At 45.8% G+C, this 26,443-nt stretch overlaps 1 protein-coding gene across 1 annotated transcript; it reads right to left on the bottom strand.

Moving 5' to 3' along the window:
- On the bottom strand, positions 1 to 26,443 carry LOC142498132 (extracellular calcium-sensing receptor-like). The gene is made up of 8 exons (XM_075606639.1): positions 26,186 to 26,443; positions 24,329 to 25,153; positions 23,600 to 23,717; positions 8,168 to 8,295; positions 7,466 to 7,687; positions 5,146 to 5,202; positions 1,658 to 1,781; positions 1 to 923 (listed from the first exon to the last, which is right to left on the bottom strand). Exons 1-8 carry the CDS (start codon positions 26,441 to 26,443, stop codon positions 1 to 3), a joined length of 2,655 nt encoding a protein of 884 aa, XP_075462754.1.

Below are 26,443 nucleotides of genomic sequence, written 5' to 3'. Positions count from 1 at the left end.
TCATTTTAGTTTATTTTTCTGGGCCATTCTCTTTCCTGTAAAGCATTCTTTATTGTTCATTTCTGGTTTCAGGATGATAATGTAACACTTTGGAAAAAATATACATACCAATAATCCACTACTCGAAGTCAAGATGGCAAATATTTCCACAGCCACCATGTATTTTCCTCGGGTGCTGAGGTAAGCAGGGATGAAAGAGACCCAAACCACCCCAAATATCAACATGCTAAAGGTGATTAGTTTGGCCTCATTGAAACTGCCTGGTAATTTTCTTGCTAAATAAGCTAGTGCAAAACTCAAAGTGGCTAAAAGTCCCATATATCCCAGCATGCACCAGAAGGCCACTAGTGCTCCCTCATTGCACTCAACAATTATTGTTCCTAGCTTAGATGTTCCGTCATTATTCTGAAAAAGGGTAGAGTGTGCAATCCAACTAATACATATAATCACTTGTATAGCTGTGCACACAAGTACCAGTGTGTTTGGCACTCTAGAATTTAGCCACACAGGTCTGTTGCTCTTTGGCTGAGTGGAGTTGAAGGCGATCACCACCATGATGGTCTTCCCCAAAACACATGAAATGCACAGTACAAAACTGATCCCAAATGTAATTTGTTGGAGGATACAGGTTATGTTAAGAGGATGACCGATGAACAATAAAGAGCAGAGGTAGCAAAGAATTAGGGCCATAAGGAGGAGATAACTAAGGCCCCGATTATTAGCTTTGACAATTGGAGTTTCAGAGTTTTTCAAGAAAATCACTAGGATGCTCAGAGGGAGGAGAGCACCCACGATTGAGAGAGAGGCCAGTGTGCCACCTAACGGGTCTTCATAGGACAGAAACTCCAGGGATTTAAACCTGCAGCCATCATGCCTTTCATTAGGCCACATTCCATCAGGACATTTCATACAGCTTATTGAATCTAAATGGAGAGAAATATCATAAATTATAAGCATTGTATTCCTGAAAATGTCAATCTATATCTAATGTCACACTGAAACTGGTCAAGTACGGGATGGTCAGGGCCGTTATTTTACATGGGAAGATCATTTTTAATTAAAACTGAGGTTTCATGTCTTATTGAAGAGTTATGCTGAATGATTGAATGCTGAATGAAGATTCCATGGTGTACAATGGTTAACACATGAGAATGGTAAGTATTAACATTGATTACGTTGAGGTGTTGGAGCAAAGAGCATCCAGAGCAATCTTTTCTTTACATTTTCCTTTATTAATTCTACAACTTTCTTCTCTGCGTGCCTTTCTGCTTTCGATAATTTAAGTCACCAGAACTCTCTTGGACTGGGAGAGTCTGCTTGGAGCATATGTTGCATTGAGGTATTCGACACTACCTAACAATGTGAAATTCAACAAGTGTGGAAAATCCCTGCTTTTGCTGCCATTGGGAACCTTAAGTCAACACGGTAAATGATACCCGAAGGAGTTGAAGAATTTCTGTATGTGTTATGTGTTGTGTAGATTGTTAATGTCAATGTCTCCTTGACTCCATTACAAATGTGATGCTTCATGCTGTGTAGTGCAGTATGAATGTATTTAAAGTATTAGTTCAGAATTTTAGTAGCACAGACATGCTGTATGTGTAAGATACAGCAGGTGTGAGAGAAAACAAGTACTACACATTTTACTGATATTTACCTGTTTCATTACTAAACTCTTCTGCTGAGCATAAAACACAGTCAAAGCAGCAGACTGGCTGCCCATTCTGAGGAGCTTTTCTGTATCCTGGAGGGCATCTCTCACTGCATATGGATGTAGGAACCTGCAGTTAGTAAGAGAGAAATAGTATGATGTGCCAAGCATTAAGGGTCAATGTACACTACAAATTCCAACATGGAAGCAAATAAAACATCAAGTCACATTGCCCTTTATATATTGCCATTGTAACGGTTATTCCCCACCCCCAATCGCAGATAGAGTGCATGTGAGGGGGAAACTATATGTTACCAGGTGTTTTTTGTGCTTTATACCTGTCAGGCTCACAGGAGGCCTGAGCCTCCGCTAGTGAGAGCCTGGGCTGAATCATCTGGAACGATATTACTTACAGCGCCTCCACCTATGTAGGATTCTTGAAGTGTAGAATGTACCCCACACAGGACCCACATATATTAACCACATACACCAAAGGTATATATAACACAGGTTTACTATATTCAGATAATAACATCACACAATACACAGGCATCAAACATATGACATCCACAGTGTATAACCTCAGGGTCACCCTGTAACACTACTTCCCCGGATGATAACCCTACACCGTGTCCACAGTCCCCAATATCCTTCACTCTCACTTAGGAGTGTATACCTTGTGCCCACCACCGTGTACCCCCACACCGTGTCCACAGTATATATCTTGTCCCGTTGTCAGCACTGCCACTATGTGTGAGTACTCTGTTGGTGCACTTATATAACAATACCTGCCCAGTGCGACGGCACCTGAGCTTTAAAAGATCTTCAAAAAGGATCCGCCAACCCCCTGTGCAATGTCCTAGTTTCACCAGCGCGGTGATCCATTAGGGGCGATCCCACCCTGGAGATAGTCCTGCTCTCTCGGTACCCTAGGCTTGATCCCAAGCCTCTTCGTGGGAAGTGCAGCGTCCGCTGAGTCCCTCACTGACAATATATGTGTTACTAAGGGGCAGGGTCCCTAACCTAGAGCATGTCCCTGAAGCACAACAAGCTGTAATGGGTGACTCAGGACCTCACTGGGGTCTAGGGGGCTGCTGGCCTAATGCAGCGGGTCACAGACCCCTGCACTCACCTCCTACCCCTTGCTCTTCCTGGTCCTGACTCAACGTGGGCTCCGTGCGCAAAATGTATCAATCCCTGAGAGCAGGGAGATACTCCAGCCCTATAGGCTACCTGGCGTCATGTGGTGTGCTCCTGAGGCTCATGGGACATGTAGTCCCTGCTATTTCCTCTCCTGATGGGTGGGGGGCTCACACTCTCTATCTGTGCATGCACGAGCTAACCGGGGCCTCCCGCCACATCGCTACTCTGCGCATGTGCGAGAACAAACATGGCGGCGCCCTCCAGAATCTCCGGTGGGTCTGCTGCTTGACTCCGGCAGCACTCACCAACGCGCCCGGTAGCGGAGGTAACAAGGGGGGGTCACGGAGCACAAAAGAGCTCAGGGCTACACACTGCCCCTGGTAAAAATCCCAGTGACCTCGCTTGGGCCACATACTTAAGCAACAATGTTCAGAAGTTATATAATGAAACTTTGCATTAAATCATTATATAATAAAAATGCAGCAATCAATCACAATCTTACACATTGTCAGCTCTATATCAAATTGTACATTTCATTGAACATCACTATTACAGACTGCACTTTACTGCGAGCCCACTGCTGAGCCTCATAATGGGGTGCCCCAATTTGGTCATAGGTTACCCGGGTTGGAGGGTACCTTTCTCTTTGTCTCCGGCTGAGCTTTTCCTCAGCAACTCCCTCTGGGGAGTAATAGGTACAGTATTGTCAGGCATTCAAGAGCAATGTGAGCTTTGCAGTGAATCTAGTGAAATCTAGAAGAAAACCACAAAAAATGTTGAGAAGCAAATTTAAAGACATTCTACTGATATTATCAACTTCCTACTAAACATGATCACTAACTCAGATGAACACGTCATGTGTCATAATGTCTAGTGGTCACTTGGCATAAGTACAGTAATTACAGAATATGTTTTTTTCTTGAAAAATTCAGTTTCTTCAGGACATTAGCCATGATCAGTTGCAATTAAAGATGGTCACAATTTTTTTTGAGGATTTGGCCACGCTACCAAATCACCGGTTCCTTTGACACGGGGATTTCCATGGATCAGTCCCAAAAACCACTACCCGTAATGACGACTTAAAAGTCTTCGTTTTTTTTTTTTTTTTTTAAATAGACTTGAAGCAGGGAGTCTTTAGAGCTGAACCCCCTTTACTTCAGCACATACAGTTTCCTATTAGCCCACGTGACCGGGACCTTGAAACTGAAGAGAGATACCGGCACCCCCTATGGAGATAAGAATCTTGGGAAGCAGCGGGTTTCTGGAGCTGAAATTAATGGAGGTCAGCTCTGGAGATCTCCTGCTTCAAACCTATTGTAAGTATAAAAAAAAAAAAAAAAAAAAGGATTTTGGAATCAGTCCGGATTATTAACAATCCAATTTTTTTTATGCCAAATCTGTGGTTGGTTTTTGGTGGGGGTGGGAGGGATGCGGGAATCAGTCTTAAATATCCCAGAAATTACAGCGAATGATTTGGACTGTTTAGCCCATCTCTAGTTGCAATCTTTTAAAATTCACTGAAATTGACAGATAATGAGGAGAATTTGAGGTTCCACCACCTTGATAAAGGTCCCACTCGTGGACCGAAACATCGTTTCTGTGTCTATTTATTCAATACACTTGTTTGATCAATTCTGGAGTGCTGCATGCTGATTTCGTTCCCTAACGGTATCGCATTGTTTATATTCCATTATAGGATATGCACCCACACCAGTGACTTTTATCACGGAGTGCCTTTGGTTCCTTTCTATTATATATATATATATATATATATATATATATATATATATATAAATATAAAAGTTCTTCAGTATTACCTGATTCACTGGAAATCTACTTATCAATTTGCATGACACACAATGCAGGTTCATTCTCTCCCTTTCGGCTTTATCTTGGAACATAACTATTTTTTTTTCGGTGATTGCTTCCATCTCCAGACCTGTGGTATGGCCATGGCCTTCAGGTTTGCACCCAGCTACGCAAACCTCTTTATGGGGTATTGGGAGACCAAACACATCTGGTCCAATGAACGGATGGTGGCGGGCCTGGTGTTCTAGGTGTTCTATGGCCGCTATATTGATGACATTCTTATCATAAAGGATGGGGATGGGGCACTCTCAAGCAACTTCTTGATGAATTTAACAAAAATAATTTTGGCCTCACATTCACCATCAGAATAGCCCTTTATGTACGGTTTTCCTGGATTTGGAGTTGTCAATTGATGATGAATGTAACATCAATACATGAGTGCATTTCAAGGAAGTGGCGGTTTATAGCTATCTTCACGCAACGAGCAGTCATCACCCAAAATGGCTACAAAATATCCCCCTGAGCCAATTTAATATGCTCACGAGAATTTGCTCGTCGGAACACACCTTTGAGATGCAGTCGTGTCGTCTAATTGTCAACTTTAGACAAAAAGGTTATAATCATAACATCATACAGGAGTATTTCAATAAAGTTAGAGCTATTAAACGTCAAGATCTGCTTATGAAATCAAAAATTAAGAATGTAGTACAAACACTCCAGTCTCAAAATAGGAACTTTTTTGAGGAGAGTGTGAAATTTATTACAAAATTAACCGGCTATTCGAACAAAATTAAAACTATTGCAGAACAGAACAATGATATACAGCACACACTAGAAGGCAAAAGAATATTTGCCGGGTGCAACGGACTACGGAGGACCCAATACCTCCAATATACATAACACATGCCCTCAGCCTCTGACAGGAGCAGGATTGCTGAGTTTCACTAGACTGCCTGTGGTTTGCATTTTTGCCTCACATCATTTATCCTACTCCTTCTGACTTTGCTATATACTCACCATTTTGGTGGTTCACTAATACCCTATTGAACTGTGTGTGTGGGGGTTATTCAGTCTCTTTGTGGGACTTGACGTTTTTATTGTGGGTCTGAGGGACAGGGAAGAACCCCTCTGTTCCACTGGAGAGAGGGGGAATGGGCCTGGCGAAGGGGTGTTCCCCGAAATGTTACATTGCCCCCCTGCTGCTTCCCTATTGTTTGTACCCACCTATGTGTTGTCTTGACCCTACTTTGTTTGTACCTTATTCACTGCCCTCTCCCCCCTCCATTATTCCCTCTGTTTTTGCCTGTTATCAATTTTTGATATAGTGGGTGTGGTTCTGATACTGGTGGTTTGTGTTACATATTAAATGTCATTACATTTCTTCTTGGCATTATCCCTTTTCATTTGTTATATTATCTAAAGACAGTGTGTGCTGGGCTTTGTGTTATTTAAAATTAAATCTATTGTCAACAGACATTGGAAGGTTTTGCTTTCAGATCCCCACCTTAAAGATCAACTTTCCCCTACAGCACCCATCATCTTTCATAAAGCTATGAGTATTAAAAATGTATTAGCACCAAGCAAACTCAGCAATACTGTTCAGATTTTGGGTAGCTATCAGCCTGTTAATGGGAATAGGAAATGTGGTAGATCAAGATGCATTACATGCAAACTTCTCCTAATGCCTGATACATTCATTTCATACAGTAACAACTCGGTGCATCAACTTAAGTGTTCTGTCAACTGTTTATCTACATATGTTGTGTACCTTCTTTCTTGTTCATGCAACATTCAGTATGTAGGTCGCACAAAAAGAGCACTAGGCGTCAGATTCCTTGAACACAGGCGAGCTATTATCAAAGGGGTTCTGGTGCAGAGTGTTCCTAGGCATTTTTCTCAAGTTCATTCGAAAAATCCCAGTGAACTTAAAATCATGGGTATTGAGACTATACCTAACACCAAACTAGGAGGTGATACATTTTAAGCACTATGTGTCAGGGAATCCATCTGGATTTATTCCCTTGACACGCTCTCACCTAAAGGTCTAAACGAGTGTTTAGATAGGAGTACATCTGTTCTTCTTTTGCTGTCTGTGTCCTCCCTGCTTTGGTTATGGCTTCACTGATATACTAGGGATACCCATAAACTGCTGCATTGAGAGACACTATTTGTGGGTCCATGTAGCATCCCAATGTCCCTGGGGTTTGTTGTTCTTCCTTTCCAGTACTTAATTGCTCACAGCTCACTCAGTCAGGTACACAGTATCACTGTCGGACCCCTCCACTCCTGTAGATGACACCCCTTACAGATTTCTCTCCCATGTTTGTGTTATTTTAGCATCCTGTAAGTGTATTTCCTAGGGACACTTTCTTTTTTTAATAAATATTCCCATTTTGTATACAGTTATGTGCTATGGAGCTTGCGCTTATTTGTGTTATTTTCTCTGTTTGTCAGCAATAAATGTGTTATTTTTTCACCCTCTTTGCTTTTTTCATAAGTGGTGCGGTGACTTTTTTGGCAATTTTTGCCTTTTACTCTTCATCAGAAAGCCAGTTTGGGCTAGTTATGAGAGACCTCAAATTCTATAGGTTTAAGAAGAGAAAGTAGCCCCTGTGCACAAGGAATGCTTGAGTAATGTCATTATAATCTTAATAGCAAACAATGTTAGCCAATGTATGCAATTTTGTATAATAGCTCTGAGATGAATGCATTCAATTCAGAGTCTCCCTGACTTTCCCTTGCTGATTTACATGTGTCGTGGACCAATAAATAACTCAGGATATAGAACCTATGTTAGCTTTTGTCCGTGTGCGAAGAAGATGACAATCACAGTTTATACAGGGCAGAAGGAATTTTGCTAACCTCTGTGTAGCCTCCACTCCAGAAAATAGTGTTATTGCTTCTAGTGACACCCCACTCAGATCCTTCGATGGCAACGCCAACATTTACATATCTACTTGTGCCGTTAGGGAGAGCTTGCCAGTTTACATATTCTCCGCGTAATGACTGTTCTCCAAACTCATTAAAGAACACTTCCTGTCCAGCAGTATTGTTAAACCGCACCCGCTTTATGTAGTGTAAAAGCTGTAAAGAGAAGAAATGCATTTTTTTCACTGTAATAATAGTTACAATGTTAACGCTTTGTAATATACACTGGCGACACACTTTATTCGAGCTCGGCTAGTCCCACGAATTCGGGTATACCCGGGTGTATTGAGGTTTATGACTGTTTTCTGCCCGAGTGCATTGAGGTATTTTCCGGCAGGGATTGAAGCATTTTATTCCCGCTGGCTGCAATACTGCACAGTACATATATATATACTGCATTACAATTCATGAATTTATGCCATCTGGTAGACACGCGAAGCATTGCAGCCTATTAAATCCTAATCATTATCATTTAACAGATCAGCCGCCCGTCAGCCAGGCATGAACCCAGGCTGGGAAGGCAAATGCAACGGGGCTTGTCAGAGGTGAGGAGCGGCGCATTCCAGGTATCTGCCAGGTACATACCGGGTATTTGCTCGAATAAAGTGTGTCGGTGCAGTACATTCCGTAATATACGTGACAATCATGAAAGCAGAGAGAAGGATATTCAGCGCTCGTGCTGCAGATGTAGAAATTGGAAAATCCCTTTTCTGCACGTGCATGGAGCGTCTCCCCAGATGCTCCCACTTCATAGGTGATCCCCCCTAAAAAGGGGGGAGGACACCCTGAGAAACAGAAAAGAAAAAAATGCACAAATGCGCACCAGGGATGAAATTAGTATTATTTATTATTAAAAAATACATACACACAAATACAGCTGAGAGGATCCAACCCTCCTGACGAAGCACGTGGTGCGAAACGCGTAGAGGTCACGACAGGTCATCCTGCGCGTGTTTGCTGAGAGGCTGAGATGGAGCCTGCCTGAGGCACAAGTGGCGGTGCTGTCATCCGTGGACTCCCACCTCTGCCCCAGTGTGAGTGTTCGTTTCCCCCTGTCAGCGGTATTATAGTCCTCTATGGCGGTTTTAACTTAAATTACCTTGGGCTGTTGTTACTTTCTTTGTTTGTGTATTATTTATAACATCGAATGTTTATTTTTATTGTGTGTGTTTCACTGTTTAGGGTATTCTATTTTTAGAGTCCATATGTATGGTTTATGTATCTGGGTAGTTCAACCCATTTAGCTGAGGAGGGGTTGGATCCTCTCAGCTGTCTATGTGTGTATTTTTTAATAATAAATAATACTAATTTCATCCCTGGTGCGCATTTGTGCATTTTTTTCTTTTACGTGACAATCATATAAATAACAAATAATATAAATAACATAAAGAGGGGAGACATGCTTCAGACATAAAAGTAACATTTAGAAAAAGAGTCCCTGCTCCAAAGAGCTTACAATCTAATTGATTGGTAGGAAGAACGTACAGAGACAGTAGGAGGGCGTTCTGGTAAGTGCATCTGCAAGGGGCTAAGCGTTATGTATGAGGTATTAATTATCAGCCATGGAGCTACTCATATGCTTCCTTAAGCAGTTGTGGTTTGAAGTGGGTCTTAAATGTGGATAGAGAGGTTTCTAGTCGGATATTGAAGGGAAGGGTATTCCAGAGGTGTGGGGCAGTCAGTGAGAAGGGTTTAAGGCGGGAGAGGGCTTTAGATACAAAGGGTGTAGAGAGAAGGTATCCTTGAAAAGAACGCAAGAGTCGGGATGGTGTATAGCGAGAAATTAGGGCTGAGATGTAATGAGGAGCAGAAGAGCGTAAAGCTTTAAAAGTGAGGAGGATAATTGAGTGCGAGATGCGTGATTTGATAGGAAGCTAGGAGAGGGATTTCAGCAAGGGAGACGCTGAGACAGATTTCGGAAATAGTAGAGTGATTCTGGCAGCAGCATTTAGCATAGATTGTAGGGTAGACAGGTGAGAGGCAGGAAGGCCAGACAGCAGGAGGCTACAGTAGTCAATACGGGAGAGAAGGAGGGTCTGTTTCTGAGTTTTTGCAGTCGAGCAACAGAGGAAAAGGTGTATCTTGGTAATATTGCAGAGGGAAAAATGATAGTTTTATTCTACCTATTGAATATGAGAAGAGAATGTGAGAGAGGAGTCGAGTGGGACCCCTAGCCAGCGTGCTTGGGCTACTAGATGAATAATAGTACTTCCAACAGTAATGGGGAAGGAGGCAGTAGGGCCAGATATGGGAGGAAGTATGAGCAGCTCTGTTTTTGCCATGTTAAGTTTAAGGCGGCGGAGGGCCATCCAGGATGATATAGCTGAGAGACATTCAGAAACTTTAGTCTGTACAGCAGGTGTAAGATCAGGGGTAGAAAAGTAAATTGATGTGTCATCAGCATAGAGGGGATATTTGAACCCAAGAGATGTGATACGGTCACCTAGAGAGTGTGTAAAGAGAAGGGGTCCCAGGACAGAGCCCTGGGGTACCCCCACAGAGAGATCGATAAAGGAGAAGGAGGTGTTAGCAAAAGAGACACTGAATGTATGAGGGGAAAGTTAAGAGGATATCCAGGATTGAGCTCTGTTACGAATGCCAAGAGTATGTAGAATGTGAAGGAGAAGAAGGTTGTCCACAGTTTCAAATGCTGCAGAGAGGTCGAGTAATATGAGCAGAGTGTAATGACCTCTATCTTTTGCAGCATGGAGGTCATTAGTTACTGTATTTTAGTGAGGGCTGGTTCAGTGGAGTGAGCAGTGCAGAAGCCAGAGTGTAGAGGGTCTACGAGAGAATAGGTGTTGAGAAAATGACGCAAGTGAGAGACTACAAGCCGTTAAAAGAGTTTAGAAGCAAAGGCAGGAGGAAGACAGGTCGATAGTTAGAAAGACAGGTAGGGTCATGCTTGCTGTTTTTGAGTAATGGTATAACTGTTGCATGTTTGAAGGAGGAGGGTAAGGTACCAGAGTGGAGGGAGGAGTTAAAAATCTGTGTGAGCATAGGGATGAAAGGAGCAACAGGTTTTAGTAGATCGGGGGAGTGGGTCAAGAGGGCAAGTGGTAGAGGAAGAAGAGGAGATCAGCAACAACATCCTCCTCTGTGAAAGAGTAAAACGTGTCAAGAAAGGCAGGAGGAGAGTTTTAGGAAGAGGTCTAGGATGGGAGGAAGGTACAGAGGGGATGACTGGCGTATAGATTCCACCTTTTCCTTGAAATAGTCAGCAATGTCCTGAGGTGAGATGGAGGAAGCAGAACAGGTAGCAGAGGGTGGTCTGAGTAGGGAGTCAAAAACAAAGAAGGGTCAGCATGGATTAGACTTGTGCATGTTGATTAGTGAAGAAAAGTAGGATTGTTTAACTTGAGAGAGGGCAGAGTTGAAACAGGATAGCATAAATTTGTAGTGAAGGAAGTCTGCGAGAGTGTGAGATTTCCTCCAGAGACCTTCAGAGGCATGTGTGCAGGAATGCAGAATGTGCATGTGGGAATTTAGCCAGGGTCTTGGGTTCAAAGAATGAGAACAGCAGAGAGAAAGAGGGGCATGTAGATCAAGAGAGGAGGATAGGGCAGAGTTGTAGTTCCTGACCAGGTTGGCAGGGTTTGGAGCAGAGCTGAGACAGGAGAGGGAGGAGCGTAAAGTAGAATCAAAAGCTAGTAGGTTAATGGAGCGCAGGTCTCTGCAGAGATGAGGGGTAGATGGAGGTGGAGAAGGGGAGTAGTGAGAGAGAGAAAATTAGATGAGTTATGGTCAGTGAGAGGAAAAGGGGAAATGGAGAAATCTGAGAGAGAAAAGTTTTTAGTGAAAAACAGGTCTAGGTAGAGGCCATCCTTGTGGGTGCTGGCTGCAGTCCACTGTTGAAGGCCAAAAGAAGAGGTTAGAGAGAGAAAGTGGGAAGCCCAAGGGAGAAAGGAGTCATCAATGTGGCAGTTGAAGTCCCCAAGGAGAAGATCAGGGGAGTCTGAGGAGAGAAAGAAAGAGCGCCAGGATTCAAAGTTTGAGAGAAAGACAGAAGGGGGGTGAGTAGAGGTAAGTGGGCGATAAATGACCGCCACGTGGACATGGAGAGAAGAGAAAATCTGGACAGTGTGAGCCTCAAAGGAGGGAAAAGCAAGAGAGGAAGGAATGGAGGGTTCGGTAACAGCAGATAGAGGAGAGCAGGAGCCCCACGCCTCCACCCCTGCCATCAGGTGCGGAGTGTGGGAGAAAGAAAGGCCACCATGAGAGAGGGCAGCTTCCAGAGCAGAGTCAGACTGAGTGAGCCAAGTCTCAGTTATAGCAAAAAGGACCAGAGAGTGAGAGAAAAAGAAGATGTGTGCAGAGAGAGGAACTTGTTAGAAAGGGAGCGTGCATTCCAAAGGACACATGAGAAAGGGAGAGAGGGTGACAAGGGATGAATATGAGGTTAGAGGGGTTGACACCAGAAGGAGTGGAAATTGCATGTGGGAGGCAAGGACGAGAGCATGTTGAAATAAGACAGCGACCAGGATTGGGAGATTTATCCCCAGAAACAAGGAGGGGAAGCATGGAAAGAAAGAGAATGTGTGAGGATGATTTGTAGGGGTGTGTTTTAGTGCATGGGGTATAGCTGTGTAGTGACAGAGGGCGCAGGTAAGAAAGGGGTTTGTGTGAACTGAGAAGTGGCGAAGAAAGGAGAGATGGCAATCTCTAAATAGAGTTAGAGACATAGGGGCCAATTCACTAAGTTCCGTTAAGTGGCTTTAAGAGCGCAAAGTACCCTTTAAGCCCGATAAAGTTGTATTGCGATTCAATAAGCAGTGATAACGGCGCTTTATCGGTCTTAAAAGGTATTTTTTTTTGCCCTCGGTGCAAAATGCGCACGATCAGCATATTGCGCTGATTTTTGCCAGTACTACCGATTCACTAAGCAGCGCTAAGTGAATCGGCCTTAAAAAATGCGCCAAACAAACGCGCCAGCAATAGGCAGGCGCAAAAGAAGCTGGACTTAGAAAAAAATTCATTGTTTACCTTTTTGCTGGCACACCATCCATACAACAGGCCTGCTGGGGTGTCCGGGGGTCCTAGCGGGGGTGTCCGGTGGTCTACCCGCTTTAAATCTAAAGCCCTCTCCCGCCTTAAACCTTTTTTCATTGACTGCCCCTCACCTCTGGAATGCCCTTCCCCTCAGTACCCGACTAGCACCCTCTCTATCCACCTTTAAGACCCACCTTAAGACACACTTGCTTAAAGAAGCATATGAATAGCACTGTGGCTATTCTGAACACATGATACATAAAGCTTGGCCCCCTGCAGACGCACTTACCAGAACTCCCTCCTACTGTCTCTGTACGTTCTCCCTACCTACCAATTAGACTGTAAGCTCCTCGGAGCAGGGACTCCTCTTCCTTTATGTCTAAAGCACTTATTCCCATGATCTGTTATTTATATTATCTGTTATTTATTTGATTACCACATGTATTACTGCTGTGAAGCGCTATGTACATTAATGGCGCTATATTAATAAAGACATACAATACAATACAAGAAAAACCAAGAATAACAAAGTATCAACACAATTAATTTACACAATGGTTTGATTGTAGGATTTTAAGTGTGTTTCTTGAATTGGATTGCAATTGATTGGTGATTGGATTAATTGATGGTTAATTAATTGTATTGACGCTTTGTTTTTCTTTAATGATTGTATCTGTATCTTGTTTGGATTAGTGTCTTTGATTTGGAGCATTGTTTGACATACTATATATGATGCAAAGATTATTTGTATCGTGTACACATTGTCAAATTGAGTGTTTGTATTTTGATTTATTAGATATTGATTGAGCTTGGTGATGTTTGATATTGGGAGAGATTTGTATTTGGCCATGTACAGTATTTATTTGTATATTGGTTAATCATGCATATACAGTATATATATATATATATATATATATATATATATATATATATATATATATATATATATATATATATACACATGATGAAGCCACTGTACAAATAAGTGGGTATCGGGTCAGGATGGCTTAACCCCTTAATGACTGTAGCAGTTCATAACCACTAAGGTCATTAAGGGGTTAGGGGACATTAGTTTGGCACTTGTTCTTATTTTGTATATTTTTCAGCACCCCAGTGTATGGATGAGGAGGAAGATGCGGCTGGCCTTCATCGTGGGTGCCGGACAAGGGTGAGTACAACATGTATTTAATGTATTTAATGTATTAATGTATATTTAATGGACAAAAGCATTATTATCCATATGTGGATAATAGTAATTTTGCACATTAATGTAGTGTATGTGTTACGGGGCGGGGGGGATGTGTGCGGTATATTGCTATGTTTATTGGGGGCAATTGTCTCCAATAAACATGCTATTATGCCTTAACCCCTTCATTGCCTTAGCGCAGGCCTGCACAACTCCAGTCCTCGAGGGCCGTAAACAGGCCAGGTTTTCAGGATATCCCTATTTCAGCACAGCTGGCTCAATTAGTGTCTCAGTATGACTGAGCCACTAATTGAGCCAGCTGTGCTGAAGTAGGGATATCCTGAAAACCTGGCCTGTTTACGCCCTCGAGGACTGGAGTTGTGCAGGCCTGCCTTAGCGGATAGCCGCTAAGGTAATGAAGCTGCTTTAATGTATTTTTATTAATATTGTGTGGTAGCAGGGAACCCCCTGCTCCCACACACTATTATTTAAATGTACATTAATGCAGCTTCATTACCATAGTGGATAGCCGCTACGGTAATGAATTATTATTTATTGTAATCTGTTTTTGTATTACTCAGATTAAGTCATGCCAAAGACGTTACGTAACGCTGTAACAAGCATATTTTACCTATCTGACAAGGACTAACATGGAAAATAGTGTAACGGATCGGGGGACTCGCAGTTCCCAGCGTGTCCCCGTCACCCCAGCTTCCACAGTGCTTAGTTCCTCCGCTCCCCTAACTCTACCTTCTTCCCTCAGCCGTTCCTCCACGGCTAGATCCCCACGCCCAGGCGTCCCCTCACCAAGCACGCGCGTTCACGATCGCGGGTTCCCTATCGGGCCTCACACGCTCCTCGGCGTGCCTCTGTCACCCCTGTCCGTTCCTTACCTGGTTCCTCCATTCCTCCTTCCCCTCTGTCTTCCCTCCCGTGCACCTCCTCCGCTGGTCTTCCCCCACGTTCTGGTGCACGTACGGTGTGCGCGCATAGCAGTGTTACAGAAGGTGCACGCACCCGCTCTACTTACTTACCTCCCCCACGCTCTGGCTCTGCCCCCCGTCTGTTGCAGGCTATTACCTTAGATTACCTCCCTGTCTCCTCCCCTGCTCTCACAGACCTATCTCTGCAACTTCCCACTCTAACCTCTGCTCCTCCCCTCACTCCCATTGGTCCTTCTTCCCATATAACCCCACTCCTTCCTCTCAGTCCTTGCTCTGCATAGCTTTCCTGTAGCTCTTGTGTGTGCAGTGTCTATGCCTAGCTCCCTTGTCTGTTTCAGCTCTGGTTCGTGTCCCTGCCCCTGCCCCTGTTTGGATTCGTTGCCTTGAACTTGAACTCTGTTTTGGACTTGACTACGCTGCTTTCTACTGCCCTTAGACCCTGGCTTTCGGACATCACTACGCTGCTCTCTCCAACCCCTGAACTCTGGTACTTGGACATTACCCTCCGACCTCTGGCACCCGAGACTCAGCAAGTATTACGTTAACCCTTACTCTCCAGGCCCGGCAATGCTACTACCACACTCCGGGCACGCCCTCACTGCTGTGGGTGTGTGTTATACCCTTACCCACCTCAGTACTGGTGACTGGCCAGGTCTGCGGGCATACAGGCGTTACACATAGCCTGCGGGAACGCGACCTGCAAAAGGCAATTGATCTAGAACGTGATGGCATCGTGCAGACCGCAATCACGGACACCCAAAGTGAGAGAAAAGAGCTCCTCCTGGTGACCTCATCGCAGCGCTCCAGCACATCCAGGCACTCATCAATGTCAGCAAGATCAGCACAATCTAACGCATCCAGCGCAACGCAAACGCTACCAAGGTGCAAGCCACCGCAGAGGCCGTACGTGCCAGGGCCGAATATAGTCGGAAAAAGGCAGCCGTGAGGGCAGAGAGAGCGCGCATAGAAGAGGAGGAGCAGAACGCCGCTGCGGCAGCCACTGCCACCACCAATGTCACCGCGGCCGCCGCCACTGCCACCACCGCTGCCGCTGCTGTTGCAGCCACTGCCGCCGCGTGGAGGAAAGCCGCTTGCTTAATCTGCATTTCTTGATTGCTAGCACTTGCAACATTACATATTTCACGATCAGTCTCCTACCAGGCCTTCTCTAATTTTTCGCGGTGTGCGTCAATGCCAGCCTCATATTTTTCATGGGCCTTTTGTGTGAGTGTGACTATCCGTTTAGGCCTTGCATCTGCCTGTGCCTGTGGCAGTTGTGCGGCGGTCTCTGAGTCTGAGTGGTCACTCTCCTGCGTTGGGTCTGGTGGGGATCTGAGTTCTGCCATGCTGTAGGTTATGTAGGCCTTTAGCCAGTGCATGTGGCGTGTGGCCTGTTACCTGCGTCAGCAATGGGCGACTGTCTCAGATGATGCTGAGCGGTGTCCTGCAGCATTCAGCGTAGGGGTAGCTGTATTCACAGGTGTCCGGTGGCTCTGACCCGTGTCCTGGCGGTCGTCCGGGGGCATGGCCCTTGGTGGCGCTAGCCGTGGGGACGTGCGCAGGGGTAGGTGAGATGGTAGCTCCTCACTGTCAGGCTGTGCAGAGGGTGGACTCAAAAACAGAAAGGGCAATCAAAGTTCTGTGTATAATGCACTTGTCTGACTGCTGTGCTGCTGCCTTGTATTAAGCTGCAGCTCTGTGTGCAGTGTAAATCTTCTTGCTTGTATGTAAGGCTTTTGCAGTAGAAAGTCTGTGCTCTTTATTGGCAATGTAAAGCTGCTTGCTTGTGAGTAAAGCTGCTTGCTTGTCAGTGGGGTGCAGAGACTGCTCTGTATCTGACAGTGTAAATTACTTGCTTGTACTGCTATAGACACTGGGCTGTGTTTTGGCAGTGTAAGGCTGCTGGCTTATCAGTGTGCAGAGACTGCTCAGTATTAGCATAAAGGCTGTGAGTAGCAGCTCCTGTGTGTTTCCCCAAAGCACACAGTCCTTCTTTTCACTGTTCTGAAGCCAGAGTCATGTGTGATGTGTGAATAGCCCCAGATAGCTCAACTCGTTCCTTTTACAAGCACAACAAGTTCTTTGTCTTTTCTTCACTTTATTGGGGAAAGCATTGATACACAAAGGCACTTGTAGGTGATGGTGCTGTGAGAGAGTTCTCTATAGTGAGAGTGCTTGATAGTAGGGAAAGGTGAAAAGAATTGGGCCTTGCCAGAGTAGTAGCAGGCAGATGCTGTACTCACTGTGTCCAGGTTGGAAAAGGAAGTGGGGAGCAAGGGTCACACTAGAAGTGAGATGGGACAAACTAACTGTCAGCGAGGCAGGGGGGGGCAGAATAGCCCATTCTGAGAAAGATCTCAGAGGTTGCTATAGCAACTCAGAGACCTCATGAACAGAGGCAGGAATAGAAACATTGTATAAGTCACACAGGCACAGTGTGTGTGTGCAGAGCAAATATACATGCAGCTGTAATCAGGAACTGACAGGCAGAACCTGCAAAGAAGGGGGGTGATCAGAAAGAGCAGAAATGGGATACTTGTTCCATGACAACGTCACGGACGCGACTGGAATGTTAGGTTCCGCTTCTCAGTGAGAGTGCACCGCTGCTACTATAGTTAGATAAACTATGATGTGGGCCCCAGGAGGCAGCCTCTAGCATCAGCTAGTTTGAAACAACCTGGGGGTTTTCACCTGTTATTTTAGCTGGTGATCGCCAAGAGCTGAGTCCCGTGCAGCTGATCCTGAAGTAACGGGAGATTTAAAGGTATAAGTACACCATTACCGGCACTGGATCTGCAAGCACTCACATTTATCTGTCCAAACACTTACCAGCAGCACAGCAAGGGAGATACTGATGTCCCAATATTATTGCAGACTACGGGTGCGAATTATTAATGTAGAATATGCAGCCGCTCTGGTTTGAGTTTTGTAGTGCAACAACTATAGCCCTACATTATTACCCTTAACATCTGTCCTACCAAGTAATGGAGTAGGCAATTTTTGGTGATATGTAAAGGGGGTTCTTCACCTATTAATGTGAGGCTTTGCATGACACTACCCATAGTGAAGTTTAACACATAAGTTAGGGGTATCCTACTCACTGCGTCCTTAGGTTTTAAACATATGTGCGTAGCTTTCTTTCCTATATGTTATAAATAAAGTATTTTCTTTTAATATATCAGTAGGAGTTGAGTGCTCCTAATAGGGTTTCTGTTTCTTGTGTTATATTAGTGTTATATTACCTTTTCTAACAGCAGCCCCCTATAAGTATCAAGATTGATTATTCACATATATTAGCTGAGCAGAGTCCTATCTTGGTCTTTATCAGTATAATTTGGGCCCTGATTTAATGGAGCTCTGTTGATCTGACCCATAGTGCATTATTTTGTTCATTTGTATCCACTTTAACATGGATCCCAATAAATAGAGTGACCAGATTTTGAAAATGAAAAACCGGGACGCACAGGTTTTTTTTTTTTACATGAACAGTTTATTTATTGTATTACACTTATACTTTACTACCATTAGCCCTTGTTACGTGTGTGTGTGTGTGTGTGTGTGTGTGTACCTCACTAATCAAACAAAACAAAAAAAGCCAGATGTGAATAACTTCTGAACCCATTAACCAGTGTCAGGATGCCCCCTATTCACAATTTCTAAAGCAGCAATCCCACCTGGGATGTTACCTGATCCACAGTCCCTCAAGTTACTGTACTGGAGGGGAGGTGTTCCCTACCTGTCTTCCGATGTCTCCCGTGTGAAACTTGAGAGTCAGATCTGGAAGAAAGCAGGATATGTTATTTCGGTGTAGGTATACGGCAGTTAAGATAAGACAAAGAGGGTGACGGAGAGGGTGACCGGGAGACAGGGAGAGAGAGACAGGGAGACAGGGAGAGAGAGACAGGGAGAGAGAGACAGGGAGAAAGAGACAGGGAGAAAGAGACAGGGAGAAAGAGACAGGGAGAGACAGGGAGGGAGAGACAGGGAGGGAGAGACAGGGAGAGAGAGAGACAGGGAGAGAGGGAGACAGGGAGAGAGAGAGACAGGGAGGGTGAGAGAGGGAGAGAGACAGAGAGAAAGGGAGGGAGAGGGATAGGGAGGGAGAGGGAGGGAGGGAGAGGGAGGGAGAAGGAGATGGTGGGAGACGGAGATGGGGGAGATGGAGAGGGAGGGGGAGAGGGAGAGGAGGAGGAAGGGGGCAGGGAGGGGGAGGGAGGTAGGGGGAGAGGGTGACACAGAGAGAGTGGGTGACACACAGAGAGTGGGTGACACACAGAGAGTGGGTGACACAGAGAGAGAGAGAGAGAGAGAGAGGGGTGGGTGGGTGACACAGAGAGAGAGAGAGAGGATGGGTGACACAAAGAGAGAGGGTGGGTGACACAAAGAGAGAGGGAGAGGAGAGGGAGGGAGATGGAGAGGGAGGGAGATGGAGAAGGAGGGAGACGGAGAGGGAGGGAGACAGATGGGGAGGGAGACGGAGGGGGGAGGGAGGGGGAGGGAGGGAGACAGAGAGGGAGGGAGACGGAGACAGGGAGGGAGAGGGAGACAGACAGGGAGAGGGAGACAAGGAGGGAGTGAGAGACAGGGAGGAAGAGGCAGACAGGGAGGGAGACAGGTGGGAGAGGGAGACAGGGAGGGAGCCACGGTGGGAGAGGGAGACAGGGTGGGAGAGGGAGACAGGGAGGGAGAAGGAGACAGAGAGGGAGACATATAGGGAGACAGAGAGGGAGACAGAGAGAGGGAGAGAGGGAGGGAGAGAGGGGGAGGGAGACGGAGAGGGAGTGAGACGAGAGGGAGGGAGATGGAGGGGGATGGAGGGAGATGGAGGGGGAAAGAGGGAGACGGAATGGGGGAGGGAGGAGGAGGGAGGGAGACTTAGAGGGAGGGAGAGGGAGACGGGGGGAGACAGAGATGGAGGGAGACAGGGAGCGAGGGGGAGAGGGAGGGAGAGGGGGAGGGAGAGGGGCAAGGAGGGGGATGGGGAGGGAGGGGGAGAGGGTGACACAGAGAGAGTGGGTGACACAGAGAGAGTGGGTGACACACAGAGATAGGGTGAGAGAGAGAGAGAGAGAGAGAGAGAGAGAGAGAGAGAGAGAGAGAGAGAGAGAGAGAGAGAGGGTGGGTGACAGAGAGAGAGAGAGAGAGAGAGAGAGAGAGAGAGAGAGAGAGAGAGAGAGAGAGAGAGAGAGAGGATGGGTGAGACAGAGAGAGAGGGTGGGTGACACACACACAAAAAGAGAGAGAGAGAGGGTGACAGAGAGAGTGGGTGGCAGAGAGAGCATGAGAGTTGGTGACACACAGAGAGAGAGTGGCAGAGAGAGAGAGAGAGAGAGAGTGGGTGAGAGGGTGGTTGACTGACATGTGGGTAACTGACACTTGGGTGGGCCCCCTGATTCACCGGGCCCGGAACGCCAACCCTGACAAACCCCCCGTTGCCGGCCCTGTCCCCCATTCTCTCTCTACTTCCCCCCCATTTTATCTCCCCCTAATCTCTCTCCCTTCCCCCATTCTCACCCTTCCCTCCCCATCCCATTCTCCCTATCCCCTCTATTCTCTCTCTCCCCCCATCCTCTCTCTGACCGGCACAGACGCACACAGTCACAAACCTAAAGACACTCGCACAGACAGACCAACACAGACACTGACCACACAAAGACACCCACACAGACAGACCCGCACAGACACACACAGCCACTGCTGGCCTGCACAGACACACACACAACCACTGATAAACACACACACTCCCCCAGCCACTGATACTCACAAACACACACTCCCCCAGCCACTGATACACACACACACTCCCCCAGCCACTGATACATACACACACTGATACACACTCACACACACTCCCCCAGCCACTGATACACACACACTCCCCCAGCCACTGATACACACACACACAATCCCCCAGCCACTGATACACACACAAACACTCCCCCAGCCACTGATACACACACACACTCCCCCAGCCACTGATACACACACACACACACACACACACACACACACACACACACACACACACACACACACACACACACACACACACACACACACACACACAGCCACTGATACACACACACACTCCCCAGCTACTGTTACAAACACACACTCCCCCAGCCACTGATGCACACACACACACTCCCCCAGCCACTGATACACACGCACACTTCCCCTGCCACTAATACACACACACACTTCCCCTGCCACTGACACACACACACACACACTCCCCCAGCCACTGATACACACACACACAGACACTCCCCCAGCCACTGATACACACACACACTCTCCCAGCCACTGATACACACTCACACACACTCCCCAAGCCACTGATACATACACACACTCCCCCAGCCACTGATACACAGACACACACTCCCCCAGCCACTGATACACACACACACACACACACACCCAGCCACTGATACACACACACACTCCCCAGCTACTGATACAAACACACACTCCCCAACCACTGATGCACACACACACACTCCCCCAGCCACTGATACACACGCACACTTCCCCTGCCACTGATACACACACACACACTTCCCCAGCCACTGATATGCACACACACACACCCTCCCCCAGCCACTGATACACACACACACTTCCCCAGCCACTGATATGCACACACACACACACACACTCCCCCAGCCCCTGATACACACAATTCCCCAGCCACTGATACAAACACAAACACTCCCCCAGCCACTGATGCACACACACACTCCCCTAGCCACTGGTGCACACACACTCCCACAGCCACTGATACACACACACTCACCCTCCCCCCACACACACTCACACAAACACACACACTCCCCTAGCCACTAATACACACACACTCTCCTAGCCACTGATACACACACAACACACACTCCCCCAGCCACTGATACACACACATATACACAATTCCCCATGCCACTGATACACACACTAACCCAGCCACTGATATACACACACACACACACACTTCCCCAGTCACTGACACACACACACACACACACACTCCTCCAGCCACTGATACACACACACACACACACACACACACACACACACTTCCCCAGCCACTGATACACACACACAAACTCCCCCAGCCACTGATACACACACACTCCCCCAGCCACTGATACACACACACAACCTCCGCCAGCCACTGATATACACACACACACTTCCCCAGCCACTGATACACACACCAACTTCCCCAGCCACTGATACACAAACACACACACACTTCCCCAGCCACTGATACACACAAACACTCCCCCAGCCACTGATACGCACACACTCCCCCAGCCATTGATACGCACACACACACACACACACACACACACAAAGGGAGTACAGAGGCAGCAACGGATGTGTGAATGTAGGGGGGGCGAGAGAGAGTTGAAAGGCCAGCGATCCGAGCAGGGGCTCCCCGCCTCCCCCTGCTCCCTCCACCCGCGCACCACCACTGCCCGCCCCCGCGGCCGGGGGAAGGGAGCACCAGGACGCAAAGGTACAACCCCCCTCCCCGGCGGGTGCACCCCTGCTACCACCTATCACCCCGGGCAGGCAGTCACGGGGAGCCGGTGCATGGGGGGGAGGGAGGAAAACACCGCACAGCAAACAGAGGAGCGGGAACGAACATACACACACCACCCACCGTGTGCTCTGTAGAAAGAAGCGAAGCCCCGCCCCCGGCACCCTCTGACCTGCAGCCAATCCCCTGCTCCCGGCCGGCATTCTAAGTCCCAGCCCCCCCCCCCCCCCGGCATACAGCATTCATTCATTCTCTACATAGGAAATACTTACAGTACTTGCTCCTGCATCCTCCTCACCGCTGCCGTCTCGCCGCATACCGGGACCAGGGCCAAAACCCAGGACATTTCCGGGACGGACCAGCAACCGGGACAGGACACAAAAAACCTTGACTGTCTCGGCAAAACTGGAACGAATGGTCACCCTACCAATAAACCATTACACTCTTAGGGGCTTATTCTATCACCACTTCTGTTGATTTAGCGGCCTATTCTAGTAGCTTCGATGAGTTTGCTGCTATCTCACAAGGTTTGGCATGTTCCCGCCTAACAGTTTGTCATTTGTGTTATCACGATATTCAGAAAAAATCTGAAACCCTCTCAAACCATGAGGTACGAAAATGCCAAAATCATTCCGCGTAGCAGCAAATTCATCTCCGATTTTTTCTAAGTTCTCCCCCTGCGATTTTCTCGCAATCTGAGCTGAACACAGAGAGCCGCCTCTCAATGCACAGCTCTCAAAGGCGATCGCAGTGTTTTTATTAAAATGTGAACACTGGTGTGCAGGAGCAGAGGGTCTCTGGACCAGAACCACATTCATTTCAGGTCCGGGAACCCTCTGCTTCCTGAGATAAAGGCCCCGGTATGGAGTACTGGTATCTCCTATACGTTTAAATGCCCCGGTCATGTGACGCAGCTTCTAATCCTATGCAATAAAAATAAATTTACAGGCAGCTTCATTACCTTAGCAACTTGGCCATTACCTTGGCTGGTGGGCCAAATACCACCTTAACCCACCCCCACTACCCACAATAAACTGGGCACTGGTAGCTAACTCCTTCATTGCCTTAGTGGTTAACCGCTAAGGTAATGAAGCTGCCCATAAATTATTTTTTATTGCATAGGATAGAAGCTGGGGGTCTCCGGAGCTGATATTAATGTGTATTAATGTACCAGCATCAATCCGAAGCAGGAAAAATGCATTTTTTTTCTCAGTCCCTCTTTCAGATCCTATCTCGCCACCCTAGGGCTGGCGAGATTAGATCTTTGATAAACTCACAATTCCAGATCTCCGATTATCTCACCGGAAGTACTAAAATAGAGGAAATGTATCAAAATGGCACTACTTGAATTTTTGCAGCTCCAGCTTGATGTATTTGAGCAGGAGCGAGAAATCACGAAAAAATACCTTCCCTGTACGATTTGGCCAACTCATCGAGGCTTTCTGAATAGCTAGGTAGCAAAATGTTGCCATAAGTGCTCAAAATTCTTGATGAGTTGGTTGTCGAAGCTACTACAATAGGCCCCTTAGAGTAAGCCCCAAAGGGATGAAACAGCTGTTTTGTCCTTTTGTACTGTAGGTTTGCTGGCCATGCACTTTATTGTAAAAACTGTGTTATACTGCAGGAATAAACATATAGGGATTCATGTTAAAATGTGTAAGGAATGTGGCACATTGTGTGTGCTCGTGCTCTGTTCTGCATGTAATGTACTGCAGCCAGAATCCCTGACTACAGAAGACACACGGTACAGTATGTTGTGTAATATGGGGTAAGGAAGGTTTGTGAACCTGTCTGAGATGTGAATATACTCATACTGTAAGTATTCTTTATCATTACTGAATGAGAAAAACACACTTTATAATGAGATGCCACAGCTATCTTGTGGTGCACAGCTTCTTCCTACTGTAGTTGCATGACATAACAAACTCCTCCTGTCTTACTGCTAAGGACTGTCTCTAAATTACCTTATTAAAAATACTGTTCAATAAAGGAGACACCTATAAATGATACTACAGTATCTTATACAATTCACCGCTATTATCCCCATTGTGGCCTCTTTGATCATAATATTTAAAAAAATTAAACAGAAAAGCACCTTTAAATACTGAATACAAATAGTTGCAAATATGTCTTACCTTCCAGGGTTGCAATCTACTAATGTTAAAGCAGGTGGAGGCAGATTTGCATGAAATCATATCATTGACACCATGTGCCAGTGCATAAACTGCATTATACATTAACATGGCATGTCTTGATTTGTCTTCATGATAACCCAAACTCTCTAATGTGTGAAGATTTTCTTGGCCTGTGCAATATCGGGTTGACCCCTGGCTGAGATTTTCTGATGCAGTCTGATTGTGATCATCCTTAGGCCATAAGCATCCAAAGCCTTCTTCCCAAAATGCTTTTATAAATATATCCCCTGGGTATGAGGATGGATGAATACTATAGAGAAACTTTCTGAATCCTGGAATTTTTGTTAAAAGAATGGTTATTCCAATGGTGCCATTTAATGTTCCCCAGAATTCCTTGTATGAAAAGATAGGAGAGGCGATCCAACTGGCACTAGCAAACCAGATCTTGCCAGTAAAATGTTCTGCCGTAGCCACTTGCATGAAAGGTATCAATTCTGGCAAAGAACAATACATTAGTATAACAGTTGCTGTTGATTTTCTGATGACCTGAAGAATTGAAAGAGTTTGATCTCTGCTGTGTTGGGCAGATATCTTCATAAAAAATGCTACACAAATCCCTGCTGCTTCAATATCTTTTCTCATCAATTCGCTGCTATAGAGTCCAAAATCATTATCGGATGCCAAGATTCCTACCCAGGTCCACCCAAAATGAATCATCAGATTAGGGAAGTACCAAGATTGTGTTTTATCATTTATTATTGTACGTAGGAATGAAGGAAACTGGATTTTATCACTTAGATCTGCGAATGCTGATCCGTAACTTATCTGAAATAAGCGTAAATGTGTATTCTTTAGCTTGGCAAAGCAGAATCATTCTGCCCTTTGCAGTTCCCTCCATGCTGATGCATGTGGGGATTTCATGTAGCAGCATTTATAGCAGTATACAGTATTTACAATAAATTGTAGTAACGCTATTGTACTGTACAGTAGCTTCTATTGCCAGAGGTGCCGACAATGCATTACTGTGCAGTGCATTGCAGGCCTCTCTGGCAGCTAAATGATTAAATGAATCAAGTATCACCACAGCGGCAAAAGAAAAATGCTGCAAAACAGGAACTTTTAAGAACAAAAATTTTATGATCTTAACTATAACATTGACACATACCGTTTATGCTGGAATTGGACCCTAATACTGATATCATATGCTCTTTGCAAACTTCTATATATTGAAATACAAACACTTTACATGAGTCTTGTCCAAGCTCCATCCTCAAGGGATCTCAACAGGTTCAGGGTCCAACTTGTGTAAGATTCATACGTAAGCATGATGCCTTATTAATAATTAGATTAGTTAATTAGGGAAATCTTGAAAACGTGTATTGTTGGTGACTCTTGGAAACTGAGATTGGACCACTCTGTTCTCTACAACTGCAGCAGCTGTGAGCAACACAACTATCTATATCCAATCAGCAATAAATTGAAAATGTAAGCTTGTGCTCAAAAAGGAGAAACCCTGGGAGATATGCAAAGTATTTTTAAATGACTCACACCCCACCTGAAAGTTTTTCCACAAGTCAGATCCTAAGAAACTGTTAGGGGGTAATGTCAGGCCCAACAGAATCAGAACCCAAAACCTCTGCAATTCGGGGCAGCAGCTCTTGCAGTGTTGCAGCAAATTATTTCTCTGTATTGCTGAAATCTGCCATTGTGAAACTGATCCAGAGGATTAAAGGAACTTGCAAACCTGCCGTGGATTTACATTTCTGTGGACATTTTGCCCATCTCTATGTTCAACTAATATTTAGCAAACATTTTACTTGTCTCAAGTTACTGTACTGTACAAATGTCTACAATTACCTGGGGAAACCGGTAAAGTCCCAAAATTCTTGCCACTGCAAGGGAAGAGGAGGACTGAAGATCTCCAATTAACCCTACCAGTTTGGAAATGTTTTCACACCTGTAATTTGGGATTGCCCTCTGTATCTCTGATAAAATCCTCATTGCCCCTTCAACTGCTTGGGTTTCCTTATAACAGGAGTCATAAATCCTAAAGCCCAAAGTGATATTTGGCAGAAGTTCTGGATTCTCGTTGATCTCATTAATGGCATAAACCAT

This window comes from Ascaphus truei, chromosome 6, assembly GCF_040206685.1.
Source record: "Ascaphus truei isolate aAscTru1 chromosome 6, aAscTru1.hap1, whole genome shotgun sequence".
Taxonomy (NCBI): domain Eukaryota; kingdom Metazoa; phylum Chordata; class Amphibia; order Anura; family Ascaphidae; genus Ascaphus; species Ascaphus truei.
Note: the sequence above shows the minus strand (reverse complement) of the source record. Positions and strands in the feature narration are given on the sequence as shown.

Excerpts from the sequence above, each read along its gene's own strand:
- LOC142498132 (XM_075606639.1), bottom strand. The coding sequence starts at position 26,443 with ATGGTTTATGCCATTAATGAGATCAACGAGAATCCAGAACTTCTGCCA. Across the intron at positions 7,688-8,167 it reads TCTGCTTTCATGATTGTCAC|CTTTTACACTACATAAAGCG; the intron begins GTATATTACGGA and ends TTCTCTTTACAG. Across the intron at positions 1,782-5,145 it reads GTTCCGACGAGCAAATTCTC|GTTCCTACATCCATATGCAG; the intron begins GTGAGCATATTA and ends TACTAACTGCAG.